Source organism: Crocodylus siamensis, chromosome 5, assembly GCF_052110815.1.
Source record: "Crocodylus siamensis isolate JL-2025a chromosome 5, ASM5211081v1, whole genome shotgun sequence".
Taxonomy (NCBI): Eukaryota; Metazoa; Chordata; order Crocodylia; family Crocodylidae; genus Crocodylus; species Crocodylus siamensis.
The window spans coordinates 45,513,089-45,532,727 of record NC_143399.1 but is presented as its reverse complement, the minus strand read 5'-3'; the positions used below and the strand labels follow the sequence as shown (position 1 = coordinate 45,532,727).

Genomic DNA, 19,639 nt, shown 5'->3' with positions numbered 1-19,639 from the left:
TTACTCTGTTGCATTAGAAAAGTATAAGTTCAGCATCAGCCAGAACAAGGATATCCCTAAGATAAAAAAGCAACGTTAGCTAAGGGATGAAGTATGGCCCTATGGTTAGCATCCTACCCGCATCACAGTAGATTTGGCTGATGTTCCTTCTTTGCCATAGACTCTATGCAAGAGATTAAACCAATCAATTTCTCTGTGCCTCTGTTCCCCATCTGCAAATGGGGATAATTCATGTGTCCCAACATTATTTTGTTGACCTTTTTTTTTTTTTTTGGCTGTGAGCTCTCAGGGTGAAGGACTGCCTTTCACTATGTATTTGAGTAGGACCTACCACAGCCATACTCTTATCTCTGTTGGGACCAGTAGGTATTTCTGTAATAATAAATCAGTTTACTTGGTGAGGTCCTCTTCTCCTGACATCTGCAGTAGCCCCTGGAGAAAAAGAATGGATCCTGGCAAACTCAGCTGAGAAGAGCTCCTGATTACCTGACAAAATGCTGCTGAGTATTAGGCTTAAAGCACATTTCATGCTGAGGTTGGGGCCTCTCTTATATGAATGGCAATCATAATTAAAATGTCATTAGAGAACATCATGAAATTATAGATTTTAAGGTCAGAAGGGACCACTGTGGTCAGCTGGTCTGACCTCCTGTATAACACAGGCCAGAGGATTCTCCTGAATTAAATCCTGCTTCAAGTCCAATTACTGTGGTGGAACTACAGCATGCTTTAAAAAATTGTCTAGTTATAATTTTAAAATTTCCCAGGGTTGGAGAATCTAGCACAATTCTGAGCACACTGTTCCAGTGGTTAATCCTCCTCTCTCTTAAAAATGTGCACCTTATTTTGAATCTGAATGCATCTAGGTATTGTTTCTATCCATTGGATTTTGTATTACCTTTGCCTGCTAGGTTGAAGAGCCCTTTATTAGCAGATTTCTGTTTTCTCTGTAGATACATTTACAGACTGTGATCAAATCTCCCTTTACTTTCTCTTAGGCATGCTAAATAGTATGAAACCCTTGAGTCACTCACTGCAAGGCACGCCTTCCAATCCTTTAATCAGACTTCTCTGCATCTTCTCCATTTTATTAGAGAAACATAGATATCAGAGGCAGATGGGACCTAAAAACATCACCTAGTCTAGCCTCCTGCCTCAAGAGGCTATTACTAAACCTTTTCTGACATTTAATAACCTTCTTGAACTTGGGCACCATAAGTGGACTTGGTGTTTTAGAAGTGGCTGCACCAATGCCAGATAGTAAATGCTAACTCATAATTGATATTCCATAGATCACAATACCCAAGAAAATAGGAGCAGCATGATGCGGCTAGCAGGATCATGCTGTCAGCATATGATCATTGTTTTTATTACCAGTGCCTAAGTGTCTAGAGGCTGCAGTCTAGGATTGGGGCCTCATCATACTAGCTACTCAACACAGAAATACTAATTAGATGGCACCTGCCCCCAGAGATCTTGAAACCTAAGTATAAGACATCACGAACATGACAGACAGATGTGGGAGCACAAGGCAATGTTGAGATGATTTTGGTTTTGGACAAAGTACACATTTACAACTGTATAGCTTGCATTGGTTTTCTACACTGATATAAAACTTCACCCAGTTCTGGAGTGGATAGATAAGCAGCTATCCTGGGCTAACTTGACACCAAGGTGCTCTTTCAGTGACTTGCCACATGGTGTCAGGGAAAAATTTGCCTTAACCTATCTGGGGATAATACTGGACGAATGATGGTATAGACCCGTGGTTTTCAACCTGTGGTCCATGGACCCCTGGGGATTTGCAGACTATGTCTAAGGCGTCCACAAAAGATGACTATGAACAATCAGAACTATGCGAATACCCACACTTACCATTCAAAGGGATCTGCACTTCCACTAAAAAAAATGTAGATGAAAAAAGTTGAAAACCACTGGAATTATAGACCAACGTTATTTAGGCTTCATTAACAGTTTTTCCTAGTCTGCTGGCAAAACTTTGCATTTGTAGCAAAAATTCTTAGGTAGTGGCAGAACCATCCTTTTCCCTGGCAGAGTTAAACTAATTCTGCTGAGGGGAGCAAGGCTTTGGCTGCCATCTAGCAGGTAGCCTATGGCAGGTGTAGACACTCCCATGAGTTCTGGTGGCTGCCATGCCATGGTCCCTTCAGCAGCAGGTTTCTAACTAAGGTGCACTTTTTGCTCCAGCAACACAGTTGATGCGGTGGAGCCCTGCGGAGCTGCCAGAAGGGCATGGATATGCCCAAGCTCTGGCAGGTTGACAATGGTAGCTACTGTCTGCTGCCAATATTTCTGGCTTCAGAATGAGGTGACTGTAGGCAAAGTCTTACACAGCTAGAATGTTATCCTGGATTCTTTCAGAGGTAATTTTACCCCACCCAGGGCAAAATTACATCAGTGTAGGGGGGCTTACCACGTCTGTCTGCTCCTTTTTTTCATGACAGTAAAAAAAACCAATTATATTGGTGTAAGTGGGTCATCTGCCCCAGCCCTATTATTAACATGATAGTACACCAGCTGCCAAACAGTTGTGCTTCCCTCATTCCACTTGCTCATGGCATGTGCTGCCATTTTACATTCTTCCAGCCCTGCTCTCCCTGAACACATGCACCTGGTTAGCTAGTAGCACCTGGTGTGGCAAGCTGCTGAAATGGAACAACCTTGATTAGAAGCACAGAGCTGCTTCCCTTTCCCATCCTGCAGGAAGCTTGGGTTCAGGGGGGCAGGTTGGTTGCTCTAATCCCCATCAGTCTTTAGCTGCTGCTGTAGGGCTTTCTCTCCTTCAGTATGAAAAAAACAAACCTGCTTTATTTGACAGATACTGGGGGGCGGTGGGGAGGGAAAGAGACGTACTTGCTGAGTTTTGGATCAGATGTAAAACTGCAGGCCTAGCCATTTTGTATATGCCCATTTTGTTCACTCCCAGAGCCTGGCTAAAATCCACTGTGGACAAGTGCATTCTGTTTTTTGTAATTATTCCCTCCCTCTGGTTTCAACTGCATACTGTCCTACACCACTGGTCAGTAGTGCTGTGCACTATTAGCCACCTTTGAGGGGAACTCCACATCACGAATGACTGCATTCCAGTAAATAAATAAGATGAAGTGGGTAGACAGAGCTGTATTCCACTATGGTCCTGGATAGATGAACACATACTCCAGTGTAAATGTAAACTACACCGGCTTAGTTACATCCGAGTATGTGTTCATCTATCCAGGACCATGTATGTAAATTACATACCCAGTATGTAAATTACGCCATTTTACACACTGCTACTAGGATCAGGAATAAACAGAGATGTAGCTATCCCCAGCTATTTGCAGACAGTAGATGGCTCTTACTGAGTTTCACCACTGATCAGCAAGAGAGCAGGTGACAATAACCTATTTGCCTTTAGCAAACCTCTGCTCTGAGAAGAAAGTGGACAAATGAAACCTAAACCAGTGTAATATACACTCATGAGATTTTATCCCTTATTCTTTCATGGGTAATTATCCATCAGATTATGTGAAATTATCTCAGTTTAGGGATGTGTGGCATCTGCCTATTTTTTTGAACAAGTGCAATACTGATTACCTCAGTGTAAATGTTCCATCTGTTCCATCCACCGATGAGTTACACCAGCTTCTCTTGGATCTGCACTTCCCCCAAAGCTAAACAGGTTCAAGCCTGTCTCTGGTTGGAGCTTGATAAAGTTCGCTTATTGGTATGCAGAATTTATCAATAATTCTGTAGAGTTTAGATAAAATGTCTTGGTCAGCCTTAGTCAGCCCCAGACCTGAACTTGGAAACTTCAGTGTATAGTTTGAGATTAACTAAGGAACTCAAGGGTCGTTCTGGCCCAACCCTTGTCCCCCATGTTGTGGGCAATCCAACCTGTTGTTTTTATTGTACATCACTGCAGCAGGAACAGCTCTGAAACTTACTTCTCTCTCCCAGCAAAGCAAGGGTGAGCATATGCAAGCATTACGGTTGGTTGTACTTTATTAAAATGCCTGCTGGTATTTTCCTGTTACCCCCAGGCTGGCATCTGGCTACTCTTTATAACCCAACTGTTCCAAAAGGCAGCTGGACTTTTGGAGATAGAAGAACGCCCTCCGTACCTGAAGGGTACAGCTCAGTGGAAAGCAGTGGAGACTCCACAGCTTCTGAGGCGTCTAAACAAAGTGACACAGAGAAAGCAAACGGAGAACTGAGCCTTATGAACAAAAAAATGGCATTGAGCCTTTCCAAACCCACCCCCAACACCAAACACCTGCTCCAAAAATCCCTCTAAGTGGCAAAAAGAGTTGAGTTGGATTTGGCGTGGTATTACTTTTAATTAACTCTGCCTTTAAAGCCTTCCACGAACGAGGTAGGAATTAATTAATCTCTAAGACTCCCCCTGACGTCACATGGGAAAGAGCTGGGGGCGATTTTTATTGTCTGCTGTGACCTCTGGGTGACCCTCCAGCTCAATGGGGAAGGGAGGCGGGGGGCAGGGAGTCCAGGGCTACTCGATTTCGTGGGCTGAGATGAAGAAATTCTTTGGTTGGAAGGAATTAGGGAGAGGAGAAATGTTAGTACACTTTTAATTGGAAACCGGGGTCCTCTTACAGAGGGGCTTGTTTACTTAGGCCTGGCTGTTGGAACTCAGGGGAGGCTGTAATTGAAGTGAGGGCTTTGGAGATTATAGACAACATATGGCTCCCACTGCCTTGCTTTTTTATCTGCATTTTCTCATAAAATGGCCTTTGCTTTGCATCCCTCCTCCCACCCTCTTCCATTTCTGGTGGGCCCTTCAAAAAGCAGGCCACAAGCTGGACGTAGAGTTTAATTCTGTAGCTTCTTCCATTACGGGGAAGATGGCTGGGCAGGTGCTCGGGAATTGCTCCGCGGACCTGAGCTCCACCTGAGGTCATCGTAGTGGTCAGTAAATGCAAGTGTAGGTGAATGAGAAGAACTGAAAACCGCGGTTTAGTTGTGGTGCAGTAACATGTTTTTTTAGCTTTTCTCGTTCATCTATGCCCGTATTTATTTGTGGAGTAATAAACACACTTCTGCCGTCTTCAGTCTCTTTCACTAACTGATCTGTGAGACCCTCTAACTCCCATCCTCGGTAGTCTTTCAAGTGACAGGGCATCTCCAAATTACAACTTCTATCACTGCAGTCATTGTGGAATTCACTTTTTAATGGTGGAAAAGTCAGCTATGGGGTATGGTCCAAGGCTACTACCTGCTTTAAGGCTCACATTGCCCAGGATTAGTTTAAGAGAAAGAAGAAAAAGAAGACACTCTGTATCCCATGCCAAGATCAGGGCCTTCAAAGCCTGGTAACACTTACTGTGACGTGCCAAGACCCTTTGTACTGGGACTGTGGTATTCAAAACCCAGTGACACGGGGGCTGGGTCATTTGCTGTGTGGTGTCAAAGCGTTTATGGCATTCAAAACCTTGAGAACTAAAAAAACAGGTGGTTTGTCCAAAGGATATTCAGGGCATAGATTCTGATTTCAAGCCTGCTCTGGTTTGCAGAGGTGCTGAGCACTGTTGCCCTGACTGGGTTTCTTGACTGCTTAGCACCTCTGGAAGCCAGGCCAGGCATGATGAGAGCCTGAAATCAGATTGTGAACGTCACACTCTTTTCAAAGCCACAGGACGGTTGTAACAGAGGATAGAGGATGCCTGACTGGAAAACGAGACTGCTTCGTATGGGCACAGGCAAGAGTGCTGGAAACATGGACTACTCTCTTTCTCTCACCAAGGCATGGCATTGCTCCACCTGCTTATACCCCTGTTCTGCTTTGGACGGCACAGCTCTTCCTTCTTCCCACAAAGCACAGAAGTGGCCCACCGGTTCACACAGTTGCTTGCCTGGTGAGTGCGCACCCCTCCCTCTCCAGAAGATGGCAGCATTTTGCCTGTTTATGTTTCCCTCCATCTGGTGATGCTGCACTGAGATGTCCGGTAACCCCATGATATCATAAATCAACGTCACCAAGACATACTAGCCACCAAAATGTGTGAGATGCCCCTACTGCCCTAACCCAACAGGTAAGGAAAGCAAAGGTTGATGAGCAGCATGGGCCAAGAAGCAATAAGGCATTCACATTACTTCATAAAAGTAGCATCATAATTATGGCACATTAAGTTTATTATCTATAATAACAGATACTAACTTAATGTACCATAATCAGCGCTATGGTGCATTAGCGCAGAGGAACGCTTTTTTGTGATGTTAATGAGCATTAGACTAAGTCTACTGCACATTAGCATGTTTTTTGCCAGCTGCACTAATGCACTGTAGAATGAGTCTAATGCGCATTAAATGTCTCATGTATATACGCCCTGGGATCACCACCAGGGATAGGGACAGACATTACACACAAACCAGTTTAAGTGACCAGAAACTTATTTAAACCTGTAACAAAACAGATGTTCAGTGCACATAAACCAGTTTGAAAGTGGCTGAAACTGGTTTGAGATAAACCTGGGTGAATGCAGTATCCAACTTAACTGATTTGGGTCAAACCGATTTATGCTATTTCTGTCCCAGACCCCTTGCTGGTTTAAATTAAATCAGACTCCCGCAGCATCCCAGCATGCTCTCTGGGCTGGGCAGGGCTTTCTGCTCCACAACAGAGCTGGCCCTTCCCCTCTGCTACCTGACTGCAGCTCCAGCAGCGACTACAGACATGTGCCTGGCTTCTGTGCCCCCCTCCCCTCCCCACTCTCTGCTAAGCAGGCATTCCCCTGTCCCTTGCAGACACCTCTCAGCATTAGCTAGCAGACCACATGCTGGCTACCTCCAAACTGTGGCATGTGGGACAAAGGCAGAATCAACAGGTAGCTGGTAATGCCCCTCTGTTGTTTTCTTGATGTATTGATAAACACTGAGTTAGGGGTGATAAACATTTCCTGATGGGCTGCTCAGGAGGGGGGAACCCTCCCTAATCACAGCATCCTGCCCAGGCCTGGCCATGCCCCCCCGCATCTCAGTACTGTAGAAGGGAAGGGAGGGCAGTTCTAGTCCCCCCCGGCTTCTAGCCTGATCCACTGTAGGCATGTGCCTGCATTTCTGGAATGAAAAAGGAATGTCTATCCACCTCCAAATAGGTTCAAACTTTGCAGGTTAGACTAACCTACAAAGATTGAATCAATTCAGGCTCAGGCTTTTTGAATGTCTGCCTCTAGCCTAAATGTCTAGAGTTTGGATTTGGTTTGGCAACGGGTCCAAAAGTTTGGATCCTCTTCTGAGATTCATTTCAGCCTCCAGCTCTTCTAGGTCCTAGCTGGACATTTCACAAGAACAAACTTGTTTTTCCCTGAGATTAGTCCTACTTTGAGGTTGTCGTTGGGCTAGAAATATTGTCAAAAAAATGAGGTTGAAGAAAGTTGTGAATTCTTTGGAGAAGAGTTATCCAAACCTTTTCAAACCCCCAGACGAGGATCAGGGAATTGGATTTGGTTCACTTTTTTAGTTATGGTTCCCATTAGTTTTTATTCCATCTGGTGAGTTTACAGTGCATCAGCTACTCCAGTGGTGGCCAGCCTTTTCTGGCAGGGGTACCACAAAATAAGTCTTGCCCCTTCCCCAAGGGCCACTTTGATCCCCGCTCCTCAGAGGCAAACCTAATGGAGTTTGTGTCCTGGGGTACTGGAATGGAGGCATCTGGGCAATGAGAATTTGGGCAGGATGCTGCTGTGAGAAGAGCTGTCACTGCCAAGAGCCAGATTAACCCTTTCTCAACCTGCAATTACTGCAGTATTATATGACAAGCAAGAATCCAAAGCCCTGCATTTGGCAGCTGCAGGGCCAGGGAAGGTTTAACTTAGTTCTTGGCAGTGACACCTGACATCTCTCACAGCAGCATCCTGCCCCTGCTCCCCTCCATGTGGCTGGAAGTTCATGTCCCCCATCCTCCCTTCTGGTGCCTCCTTTTACTGAGTGCCTGGGACTCATGTGCCACACATAGCAGTTCCCTGTACCACTTATGTGCGGTTTGTACACTCCTGAGCTACTCCATGGTAAATGCTCATGAGTATGCTCTTACCCTGCAGTAAATGCAAGGCAGCTCACTGGTATCTGAAACTAAGGTAGATTACCTTGGATTAACCACAGGATTACAGTGTGCACTTGGGCAGTTAATACTGTGCAGGTGATGGACTCTAAGTTCACCCCCTACCTTACCACCTGGTAGTAGGTGACAGAAGCTTAAAGGTCCATGTGGTCTACCAGCTTGGCATGATTAAGCCATGACAGTGTCTGCAGCCAGGAGCACACCAGGGTGTGGTGTTTCTAGCACTGCATTCAGTCTGAATGACCAGGTACCCACACAGTGGTGGGTTGACTGGGCAGAGCCTTTGGCACAAGCAAGAAGCAGGGCCCAAATGGATACCTCTGGGGCTACAGTAAGATTGTTTTACTGCTCTACAACCATGTCCTTTTTTTTGCTCATCCCCTAACTCAGGGGTGTTCAACTTTTAAGCCCCCAAGGGCCACATGAGCAGAAGCTGTGTGCCACACAGATGGCACCAAGCGAGCCACAGGCCATGAGGCTGCTCGCTGAATGGACGTTCCCATCCTGATGCTCCACACAGGCACCCCCTCCATCACTGTACCTAGCGTTCCTCCACTGCTGCACTGCACACTCCCCTCCACTGCCCAATTCCACCCTGCACCCCCGGAGCACAGACTCATGCAGAAGCCAGAGGAGAGTGGGGGAGCCCACAGGCTCCTGCAACTGTTACAGCCAGAGCAATGGGAGAAGTCCAGTGGCTGCAATTGAACCCTTCACAGTCCACCAGTTGCACAGCCCTGCCCTAACTTATTCTTTGGATACACCCTAATTGCTGCACCAGTAACATACCTACCACCCATGTTGCAGCTGGATCAACAGTGTGCCCATTCCCCCGTAGAGCAGCATATTGGAGAAGTGACATTTCACTTTCCTAGCAGAGGGCAGTGTCTTCATTGACACTGTGATGATGATCTCAAGGCTGCTGCTGAAAAATAAGCCTCACCCCCCCTGCTCTGAGCACTTCACCCAGGAATAAGGTGCTCTTGAGATTTTGTGAAACAGAGGGACTTGAGATGAGCAACATGGGAAGAACAGGGAGGGCCCCCCTTGGGGCATCCTCACCACCTCAGCTGTAGGTTTGGAGATGGGTGGGGCTTACTTTTCAGTAGCTCCCAAAAAGATATGAACAGAACCAGTGCAGACATATCTTTAAGGTTTGGGGAGGGAGCGTGACCTACTGAAAAGAGCACTAGAGCAGGACACGAGGAACCTATGTTCAATCCCTAGCTCTGCCTGCTGGGTAATCTTGGCTAAGTCTCTCCCACTCCTGGTTCAGCTTCCCTATGTGCAAGACAGGGATAACGATACTGTGCTCTTCGTAAAAGACATCTCTGGCAGCAAAACTCTTAATGGGCATCCTCTTTAATATACCACACAGAGCATTTACAGGGCAACTGCCTTTGTACAGTTAGCAAATTATCATATGACAACATTTTTCAATGGAAGCAAAGACTGTTTTGGAAAATGATATGCGTGACACAGGCAAAAGGCATGTGTCCATCCAGCCCTGCTAGGAGACAAGGTCTTTGGGGACATCGTTAACACCAATATTTCTGCTAACAGTTCATTTTCTTTTTCTAACCATTACTGCTGGGATGTTTTTACTTGTTTTTTCTCTCCAGGAAATGTTAAGCATTCATTTATTTATGTTTAAAGTAATGAAGAATGATATCTATCCAAGGGTCTGGGCACTCTTAACATCTAATTACTAACATAGTACTATTACAGCAGCACTAAAGCCAACATTGGAACAGGAATCCAGCTAGCCATGTACAGAGAAAGTCCTTTCCATCCTTGCCTTGCTCTAGAACAGCCTTTCCCATCCCTTCCATGCACTCCATCAGGCCTCTCCAATATCCCTGTGCAACAGGTGTCTTCTGCAGAGTGCCTGGAAGATTGCTACATTTGGGCTAGTTCAGTTTCAGATTCCAGAGCAGGCGTTGAATTTGCTACATTGGATAAATCCCAGGCAGACCTGACTGCCCCAGGTCACTCAATGGACTCGAGGAAACTTCCACTCATTTCTGTGCTCACTTCCACCCCTGCATTCCCCCAAACATGTTGATAACCAGGGCTGTGCAAAGCTTTGGGTGCTGATTCGATTCGGAGGAGATTCAGCCTGATTCGGTGGCCAAATCTCTGAATACGAATCGAATCAGGGGACCAGTTAAAAGGTCCAAATTGATTTGAAGCTCTCTGAATAGATTTGGAAAAGATTTGGAGAGCTTTGGCAGTTCAGGCAGTCCCTGCTGCAGCTGGACCCGAACTCCATGCTGATATGTAGGGGACAGGGAAGGGGGATGGAGGAGTGGGGAGGGGACTATGGGGGGAACCTTGCCAGGCCCCATCCCCTGGCTGCTCCCTCAGCCCCCCTGAGTGCCCCTCAACCCCTGCCCACTCCTCCAACCCCACCATGGCTGCCCCCATGCACCCCAGCTCCCGGCCCTTTAAAACAAGAAACCCCAAAACCCCAGTCTCACCGGCTGCTGTAGCGGCCTCGGGCTTCTGGGGGCTTGTGGAAGAACCTCCCACACAGTGCGGGGCAGTGGGGAGCAGCGGGGATCATCCTGTCCCCTCCACTGGGCAGGAGCCGGTGAGTCCAAGGTTTCTGGTTTTTTGTTTTTAAAGGGCCAGGACCTGAGGTGGGCAGGGCAACCATGGGGGGAGGGGCAGGGGGCTTGTGGCAGAGTCCCCCTTGTGGCATGGGGCAGTGGGGGGCAGCAGGGATCACTCCCCTCCTGCCTGGCAGCACCTGGTGAGGGCAGGCTTTTTTTTTGAAGAGCCAGGAGCTGGGGCCGGGTGGGGCTGGGAGAGCGGGCGGGTGGGATTGGCCTGTGCAATTCGGAAATTTGGCTGCTTCGGCAGCAGCCAAATCTTCAAATCAGACTCAGCTGAATCAATTCGGGACAGTGATTCGAATCACTGAATTGAATCACTTTCCCCCAATCCGGCTTAATCCAAATCCAAAGCAAATACTAGCCACTTCGCGCAGGCCTATTGATAACAAAGAACCCACCAACTCTTTTCATCCATAAACCTCAAAGTACTTTGCGAAGGCAGCCACCTTCACAATCCCCATATACCCATTTTGCATATGGGGACATTAAAACACAGAGACGGGAAATGTCTCGCCTAAAGCCAGTCATGGATAGGCCAGAGAGCTGCTCACTAGAGCATGGTGCCTAATAATAACACTTGCTTTTAGACTGTAAACTCTTTGGGATGCACACACACAGAACCCGGATACATGACACATTTACATCCATGTAAAACATGGCTATGCAGCTGGGACAGATTCTGTAGTAACAACCTACTTCCAAATTTGCTACTAGGTTTTGACTGGGTATCCTTCACCTGCTTCAGTACTTGCTGCTCACACACTTTCCCTGTAACTACACTTCCTGTGAACATGTGTGAACAATGGATTTCAGACCCATGCATGACATTAGTTTAATCAAAACCTGAAATGGGCTTGGGTCCAGATACCAGGTCCATTCACTGTTCTCATCTTTAGTGCCTCACTCTGCTAACTTTGGTGAGACTCAGCCCTGGGGAAGCTCTTTGAGAAAACTGTCCAGGAGCACATATGCAAGAGACCAGCAGGGGAGATTATGCTTAGGGGCACTAAACATGGGTTCATGAGAGGCAGGTCCTGTCATACCAACCTGGTGGCCTTCTACGACCAGGTCACAAAATCCTTGGACGCAGGTGTTGCAGTGGATGTAGTCTTTCTGGACTTTAGGAAGGCCTTCGATACTGTCTCTCACCTCATTCTCATTAAAAAACTAGGTGACTGTGTTGTTGACACCTACAGTCAGATGGGCTACAAATTGGCTGGAGGGTCACACCCAGCGATGGTGGTGGACAGGCCATTTTCCACCTGGAGGGATGTGGGCAGTGGGGTTCCCCAAGGCTCGGTCCTCGGGCCCGCACTGTTCAACATCTTCATCAGTGACTTGGACAAGGGGGTGAAAAGCACCTTGTTCAAATTCGTGGATTACACTAAGATGTGTGGAGAAGTGAGCACACTAGAAGAGAGGGACAGGCTACAACTAGATCTGGACAGGTTACAGGGGTGGGTGGATGAGAATAGGATGGGTTTCAACACAGTGCTCCCCCTTACCGGAATCCGACAAAGCCGGGCTCACCAAGCTGAGCAGCTCCCGCTCCTTCTCGTAGTCACTCTTACACAGCAGCTGACCTTCCTTCAGGACAAACTCATCACCCTTCTGCAGCTGCCGTTCACAAACACAGCAGCAGAAGCAGCTCAGGTGATACACGCTCTTCTGGGCTCGCATGACGAATTCACTGGGAGCGATGGCTTCAAAGCACCCTCCGCACTTCACAGCAAAGAGCCTTGGAGAGGGAACACAGAAGTGTGGTCAAGCAGGGCTGGTAGCACTGGAGATGCCACAGTCATTCTAGCTACAGAGGCCACCATGCCACCATGTAGGCTGTGTAAGGGACACATCAATCCTAACAAGAGCAAAACTCCCCTTAACCTTAAAATAGGGCAATTAATGATGGAGTCCACTCTATAGGGCCCAAGGTGCAATGCTTGAGTTGTGTTTTACTGAGATTAAAGTGGCACAATGCACGGTAGAACCTATTGTTTCTGTGCGCCCATCTCTCCCTGCCATGGCATTTACTTCTAGACCACGGTGTAATAAATAGCAGAATTCACCACTTCCAGCTCCTTAATGTGTTTGTAAATACCAAAGCTGAACTAGATATATTCTTAACTGATTTAGGCAACAGGCTGTAGAAATGGCAGAGTTCCTAATCAGGAAAAGTGATAAAAATATGTAATTATTTAATTATAATTAAATCAATAACAAGAAGTCAGAGTGAAGGCAAGTAACTGGCCTTATGCCTCACACTGGACAGGTAACAGAAGGCAGATAACATCTCTTAATTTAGCATTAAACTTGGGCCGGGTCTCAACATTGGCCTGCCTACCTGTCTAGGGCAGCTGCCGTGTCTCACCTGCCACAGTTTGGTTTAATAAACTGGGTGTTGAATGTGGAAGGCTACCCACTGAATGCCCCAATGCCTAGGGCATTGTCCATGGCTCTGTCCTCCCCTATACCGTGTCCCATGCCTCATGGATGGCATAGCAAATTCATAGCAGCTCTGGCCCGAGGCTGAGCTAAACTCTGCCCCTTGCTGGGCCTGTAGCTTCCAACTCACACACTCTGCCCTTCTCACAGGGCCTCTTTCACACTGCCCCTCTCTGGACCACTTGCAACCCACCCTGCTCCATGAGCAGCCACCATCAGGCTTATTTACTTTCGCGCCGGCTGGTCCACATGCAGCCCTTTGGGTCACTCGAGTGACCCTACTCTTATGTGGCACTGGCTTTATGTCTCTCACTGAGTCAGTAGATTAGCTTTGATTTGCAGATGAAAAAACTGAGCCACAAAGAGAAAAACGACTTGTTCAATAGGCCAGTAGCAAAGAGAGACAACTGAACCCAAGGCTCTAGATTCCAGCCAGTTCCTTATCCGACACTGTTTTTTCCCCTCATGAATTAATGAAGGAGGTAAACCCAAATCTTAAAGGTACACAATGCCCGCCATCAAAGAAACAACACTAAAATAAAAAGGGCTGGTTCCATGGATGCTAAAGGAATACTTGATATATAACATAAATAACTAGCCTCAGCATTCTACAAAGTGACTCCAGAAGCTTATATTTAACACTATTCCAGCTGGCTGGCAATGAAAATAAAATAGCAAAATATGCCAACAGTTTGAAAGCCATTTTGGATCTGGAAATGTATATCATGTCAGTAGTTCAGAAACTTGTCACCAAATCCTTCATGAAAACATTTGTTTTATTTTACTATCTTTATCTGTTCTTATTTTCCTACCGAAGCCACTGAAATCAATCAAGTCAACTTTTCTCTTTTCTTGCTCTTTTCCTATTGTAATTTTTCCTTTTTTTGAAGTGCTGAAACTTATCAAAAATTTAACTCACTTGCCAAAGTCACTGGGTGGATGAGGGAAAAAGGTAACAAAATGTGAGCAAAAAATCAAATATATCCCCCAATCCTGCAGATATTTGTGCATAGGTTCTCCGCTACTTCATGAGGGGTTCTCTGCATTCCAGTGGGGCTCCACCCAGTAGCAGAGCTAAGCAGGCACATGATCGTGGCCCATGAAACCTGTGTGAATGACCTATAACTGGTGGGGGTGGGGCGGGTATTGGTTGTTACCATGTTGGTCTTAGGACATAGGCGGACAAGGTTCTTTGGGTAAATGTGGTATCTTTTATTAGACCAACAAAATAGTCGGGAAAATTGTTCTTTGCAAGCTTTCGGGTACAAACACCCTTCTTCAGGCAGAGGGAGACAAAACAACTGCAAACTCTCCCTCTGCCTGAAGAAGGGTGTTTGTACCCGAAAGCTTGCAAAGAACAATTTTTCCAGCTATCTAGTTGGTCTAATGAGCCACTTCCATGTAGTGCTCCCTGGTTACGTCTCTGATGGGTAAGAGCTCCCAAATCAACAAAAATGCCAAAGCAGACAAAGATCAAGATATGGACACCATTTTTTCCATACGAAAGAAGTTGATCTAATAAAATATATCACATTTGGTTGCAGGACAAGCCATGCTAGCAGCCAGCAGGGGCAAAGCACTGGACTATTAGGAGCTGTAGAGTTGACAGGGCTTTTGAGACAAGAGCCATCAATGGTGAGACTGCAGCTGGAGTACTCCATCCAGGTGTGGGTGCCACACTTCAACAAGGATGTGGAAATGCTTGAGAGAATCCAGAGAAGAGCCACCCGTATGATCAGAGACTTGCAAGACAAGCCATACAAGGAAAGGCTGAGGGACTTGGGCCTCTTTAGCCTAACAAAGAGAAGGTTGAGAGGGGAATTGGTAGCAGCTTACCACTGTATCAAGGGACTACATCAAGGGCTCAGCAAACAACTGTTCACCAGGGCACCCTTGGGGAAAACCAGGAGTAATGGCTACAAACTCCTGGAAAACTATTTCAGGTTCAACCTTAGGAAAAACTTCTTCACAGTCAGGGTGTCCAGACTGTGGAATAAACTCCCTCCAGCAGTGGTACAATCACCTACCCTGGAAATCTTCAAGAGGAGACTGGACGGTCACCTTCCTGGGGTTACCTGACCCCAATTGTCTTCCTGCCCAGTGCAGGGGGGGCTGGACCCAATGATTTTGCGAGGTCCCTTCCAGCCTCTTACGATCTATGAATTTACCCAAAGAACCTCATCTGCCTGTAACTGGTGTGAGCCCACCAGCATATCAGTGCAGGCTCTAACTGAAGCCATTACCTTCGCCCATCTCTGGAGCCCAGGAATTTAATGCTGCTGCTGTTTGCCTCTCCTTCTCACTGCTAAATTCTGTGGCAGGGAGAAAGAGGGGATGAGTGGAGGCCCATTTCTGATATCAAGGTTGGCCCATTTGTAAAAAAAAGTTTCAGCACTGGTAGAGTAGAGCATGGCTTTCAGAAAGATATCTAATCTCTATTTAAAGATATTCTGCAATGATGAGTTGACCCCCTCTTTTTGAACATCTTGCATTTCCCTGGGGGGCTTTTTGAACTGTCATGCAGTCTTTACCAGAAACCATTCCTCATCAGGTCCTTAGAGCAGATGCTTTTTTAATAGGAAAAATATTTTTTTATATACGTAAAAAAAGGAAGCACAGGAAATGAAATGTGCTGAATCAGCCTCATTCTCACAAGAAGAGCAGATGCATGCAAAATATGTACAGCAGAATACAAAATGACCAGAAAACTGATATTTTTAGATGTTGTTTCAAACTTGTAAGCTTGTGAGACAAAGAGGCTGTATTGGATCAGATCTCTGCCTGAACTATAACAGTCCAGGGTCATTGAAGTCAAGGGAGCCAGACTGAGGGACATCAGCTGACAACCTGTCCTTTTCAGTTTTGGAATGATGGAGAAATGATTTTTTTTAAGGAAGTTCTTCCCCTGGTGCTGCGTCGAGGTGCAGGGTGCAGTGGGGCGAGGGTGAGAGGCATCTGAGTACATAGTGCAGCGGGAAGCATATGGTCCCCAGGCCCACTGACTGTGCAGGGACAGCCCTGAGATAGAAAACTGCAAGGAGATGGAGAGAGACCACCTATGAAAACAAGGTGTGTGTGCATATGTACATTCGGCCTCTTGAAGGCTCGGATCGAAAACATTTATTCTTGCACAGCAGTGTCTGGCACCTCATCAGTTAGCTAACTATTTCCACAGGTGTAAAGTCCCAATGTGGGGCAGTGGTTCTCAATGTTTTTAGACTCAAAGCACCCCACATCAAACTTAAGGCACCCCTCCATAACTTTTGTGAACTGAGAGGCACCCCATTTAAAAACTGAATGCATTTCTTACAGGCCTCACTTCTCCGCAGCAGGGGCAGTGGTGGGGGTAGGGAAGCAGCTAGGCAGGGACAGCCTGAGCCTGCTCTTACCTGTTTACCTCCTCATACTTGAAGCTTGAGCCTGCTTTTATCTGCGTACTTCCTCACACCTTGCTTAGCCCAGCACCCTAGTTGAGAATCACTGATCCAGGCAAACAACCAAATCACAGCTGCCTCTCACAGAACTGCAGGACCACTCAGGAAAAGAAGAGCTCTTGCAGGTATTCCCCTACCTCCTTAGATCTGCTCCACCGAAACTTTAAAACCAACTGTCTGGGAGGGCCAGTGGCATTTCTGTTGAGGTAGCACTGAGGGAGTCAATTGACTTCATGGCTCATGGATATCGTTCACTCCACCATGGGTATTAATGACCCTCTTCTCAGGTTAATGGTCAGATATTCAAACGATCCTTTCTTCTGCAATGCTGCTGTCTCTTAGCTATTTCTGGTAATGTCTCTTCTACTGCGCAGCCCTGAAGGATGTTCTTTGCTAAAAACCTTAACTCAGGTGTGGTAATGTTAACTTAGATGTAGATATGACTGCTAGCGAAGTATTGGACATGAATGGCACATGCCCCCCGTGGTTGGGGGGGCACAGCGGCGGCAGGAGCACAGCGGCGGCAGCAAGAGCGGTAGAAGCGGTAAGTGCAGAGCTCCTGCAGATGCTGCCAGTACTGTCGGTGGGGGGGGAAGGGAGGGTGATGAGTGCTGACCAGGGGTCGGCGACCACCTGCCGGCACTGCCAGCAGTGTCGGCAGCATCCAGTGGCTGTCGCGGACTGCCCACAGACCCCGCCAGTGGTGCTGGCTGTGGGGTGGCAAGCAGCGATCACCCGCAGGTGCTGCCAGCAGTGTCGGTAGCACCTTATTGTAGGGGATGCACTGCGATGCTCAGGTGGTGCACGTGCACCTGTGTGTACCCCTTATGCATCGCCCCTACTTTGGAGACACTGTCAAGATGCTCAAGATGACTAGATATGAATCTGAATAAGAGACAAACATTTAACTAGATGACTACAGGACTAATGAAACAACATCTTTTGACTTTTTGCCTAGTTTGTGGTGTTTTTAAATGGAGTATATAATCTAGCAAATCAGTGCATATGCCAAAAAAGTTATATTTGGCTTTGCTTTGATCCTAAACTGAAATATGTAGTGCTAGGCCTCTGGAATAGTAGTAAAGCTTCTAGTTTCTCCTTAACTGGAAAAGACTTGGTGTTGTATTATATATGTGATGATGCATCACACTAATTGCACCCCTCTGTTTCAAAATCCTGGATCTACCCATAGAAAAAAGTGCCAAGTGGAATTTTTTTAAGTATCCATTCTGTACATCTGAAGATAATTAAAAGCAATGGGAATTTGGCACCAGGCCTACTTAGGCATCTGTGGAAATCCAACTGGCCATCATTCTGGATCTTCAGATACCTAAATACCTTTGTGCATCTGGGTCTGAGTAGCTGCTTGAGGGGTGCCACAGTTTAGGGACAGAAGTTACACATAAACTGACTTAAGTGATCAGAAACTGATTTAAACCTGTAACAGAACAGAAGTTCAGTGCACAAAAACTAGTTTCAAAATGGCTGAAACTGGTTTAAGATAAACCTGGGTGAATGTTGTTGATACAGACTTAACTGATTTAGGTCAAACCAGTTTATGAATCTTCCGTTCAAGACCACTTCCTGGTTCAAGTTAAATCAGAGTCCCCCACTATTCCAGCATTTTGCAGCCCTGGGCTGGGCTGGGCTGGGCTGGGCTTTCTGCTCCAGAGAGCAGGACTGGCCCCATCCCTCTGCTCCCTAGCTGGAGCAGTGAGGGCTGGCTTACTGCTTTCTGCCCCCCCAGCAAACCCCTGCTGGAGTCTGGGAGGGGGATTAAATTTCCCTTCCCCCAAATATGGAGCTGCCCTGTCCTGCTTACTTAGTGCCAGCTGCAACTGTGGACTACAAATCCCAGAGGCACCTGGAAGCAGGAAGAGGAAGTGATGAGCAACCCTGCAGAGTCCTTCTACTGTGAGCCTGGACTGCAAATCCCAGAGATATGAGGGACAGCAGGAAGAGGAAACAAATACACAGCCCAGCTTGGCTATATGCCAGAGAGCCATGCTCTAGCATCTCCCGCCTTCTGTCTTGAGCCACTGCAGGCATGTGGCTGCATTGCCTGAATCAAAAGTGAATGTCTGTTCATTTGCTTATCGGTTCAATCTTTGCAGCTTAGACTAAACTGCAAAGACTGAATCAATCCAGCCTTGGGCTGTTTGACTGTCTGTACCTAGCCACAGAATCTCAAAGGGCAGGGGGAGTAGAGCCCACATCTGCAGAGTTCCAAGCCAAGGGTTATTCTTCCTCTTTGCTTGACAACTTGCTTCCAAATAGTAGCTGCTGAGCCCTGACACTGTGCTGCCAGCCTGGAAGAAACAGCAATGCTCCTAAAACGAGTGACACCAAAGGATTGTCTCTTTCTACTGTCTTCTGCCTGCTCCAGTCTAACCCCCCACTACTTCAGCTGAATCAACTATCAGGTGCTACACTGCAGCCACCCAGCACTTGAGAGTCTCCAGCAGCAGATTCTCATTCCCATCTCATTCCAAGCCAGTTAACCTTCCTCTTCTAAAACTTTCTCCCTGGTGAAGAGGGTGAGTCTGAACAAAGAGCCTGAGAGAGAGATTGGGGTGTGAGAAACTTTATACTAGTAACCCATAACCACAAATGTATTACTGTCCCTCCATACATAGGGGAAATTCCCTCTCCTTGCTTTCCTCAACATATTTGTCTAGCTAAGAAGTACAGAATCAAACACCTGTCAGCCAGATGTGTGCACAACTCTGAGTGCCACTGCTGCCCCAGCAGCTGATGTGCTGTTTCCTCCAAGGTTTGGTAAGTCAAGTGGGAGGAGGAGAAAGCAGTTTTGGAAGCTCATGGTGTAATTAATGCTCCTCTCAGAACACTTGCTGGCCTTCACTGTGGTGATCCTGCTAGAGGGGAATGAGAGCTTGTTTGTTTAAGGGTGAGAGTCTAAAGAGCAAGTGGGTTTCTAACATGGCCGGCTTCTCTGGCTTAGGCTGAATGAATCTGGAACCTTCAATTTCCTCTGGCTTCTCTGTTCCTCCAAAGTGCCTCAACCAACTACCCAGAGGGTGGTCTGGGTTGGATTCCTTTTCTAG

General features: G+C 46.8%; 1 protein-coding gene across 3 annotated transcripts in view; it reads right to left on the bottom strand.

Moving 5' to 3' along the window:
- The window catches only part of LMX1A (LIM homeobox transcription factor 1 alpha), a 116,959-nt gene that overhangs the window by 11,397 nt on the left and 85,923 nt on the right, over window positions 1-19,639 (bottom strand). For all 3 annotated transcript variants that reach the window (XM_090049128.1, XM_090049126.1, XM_090049127.1), the window contains one exon: window positions 12,204-12,436. In XM_090049128.1, coding sequence (XP_089905254.1) covers window positions 12,204-12,436 — 233 coding nt within the window. The remainder of the gene's footprint in view (window positions 1-12,203; window positions 12,437-19,639) is intronic.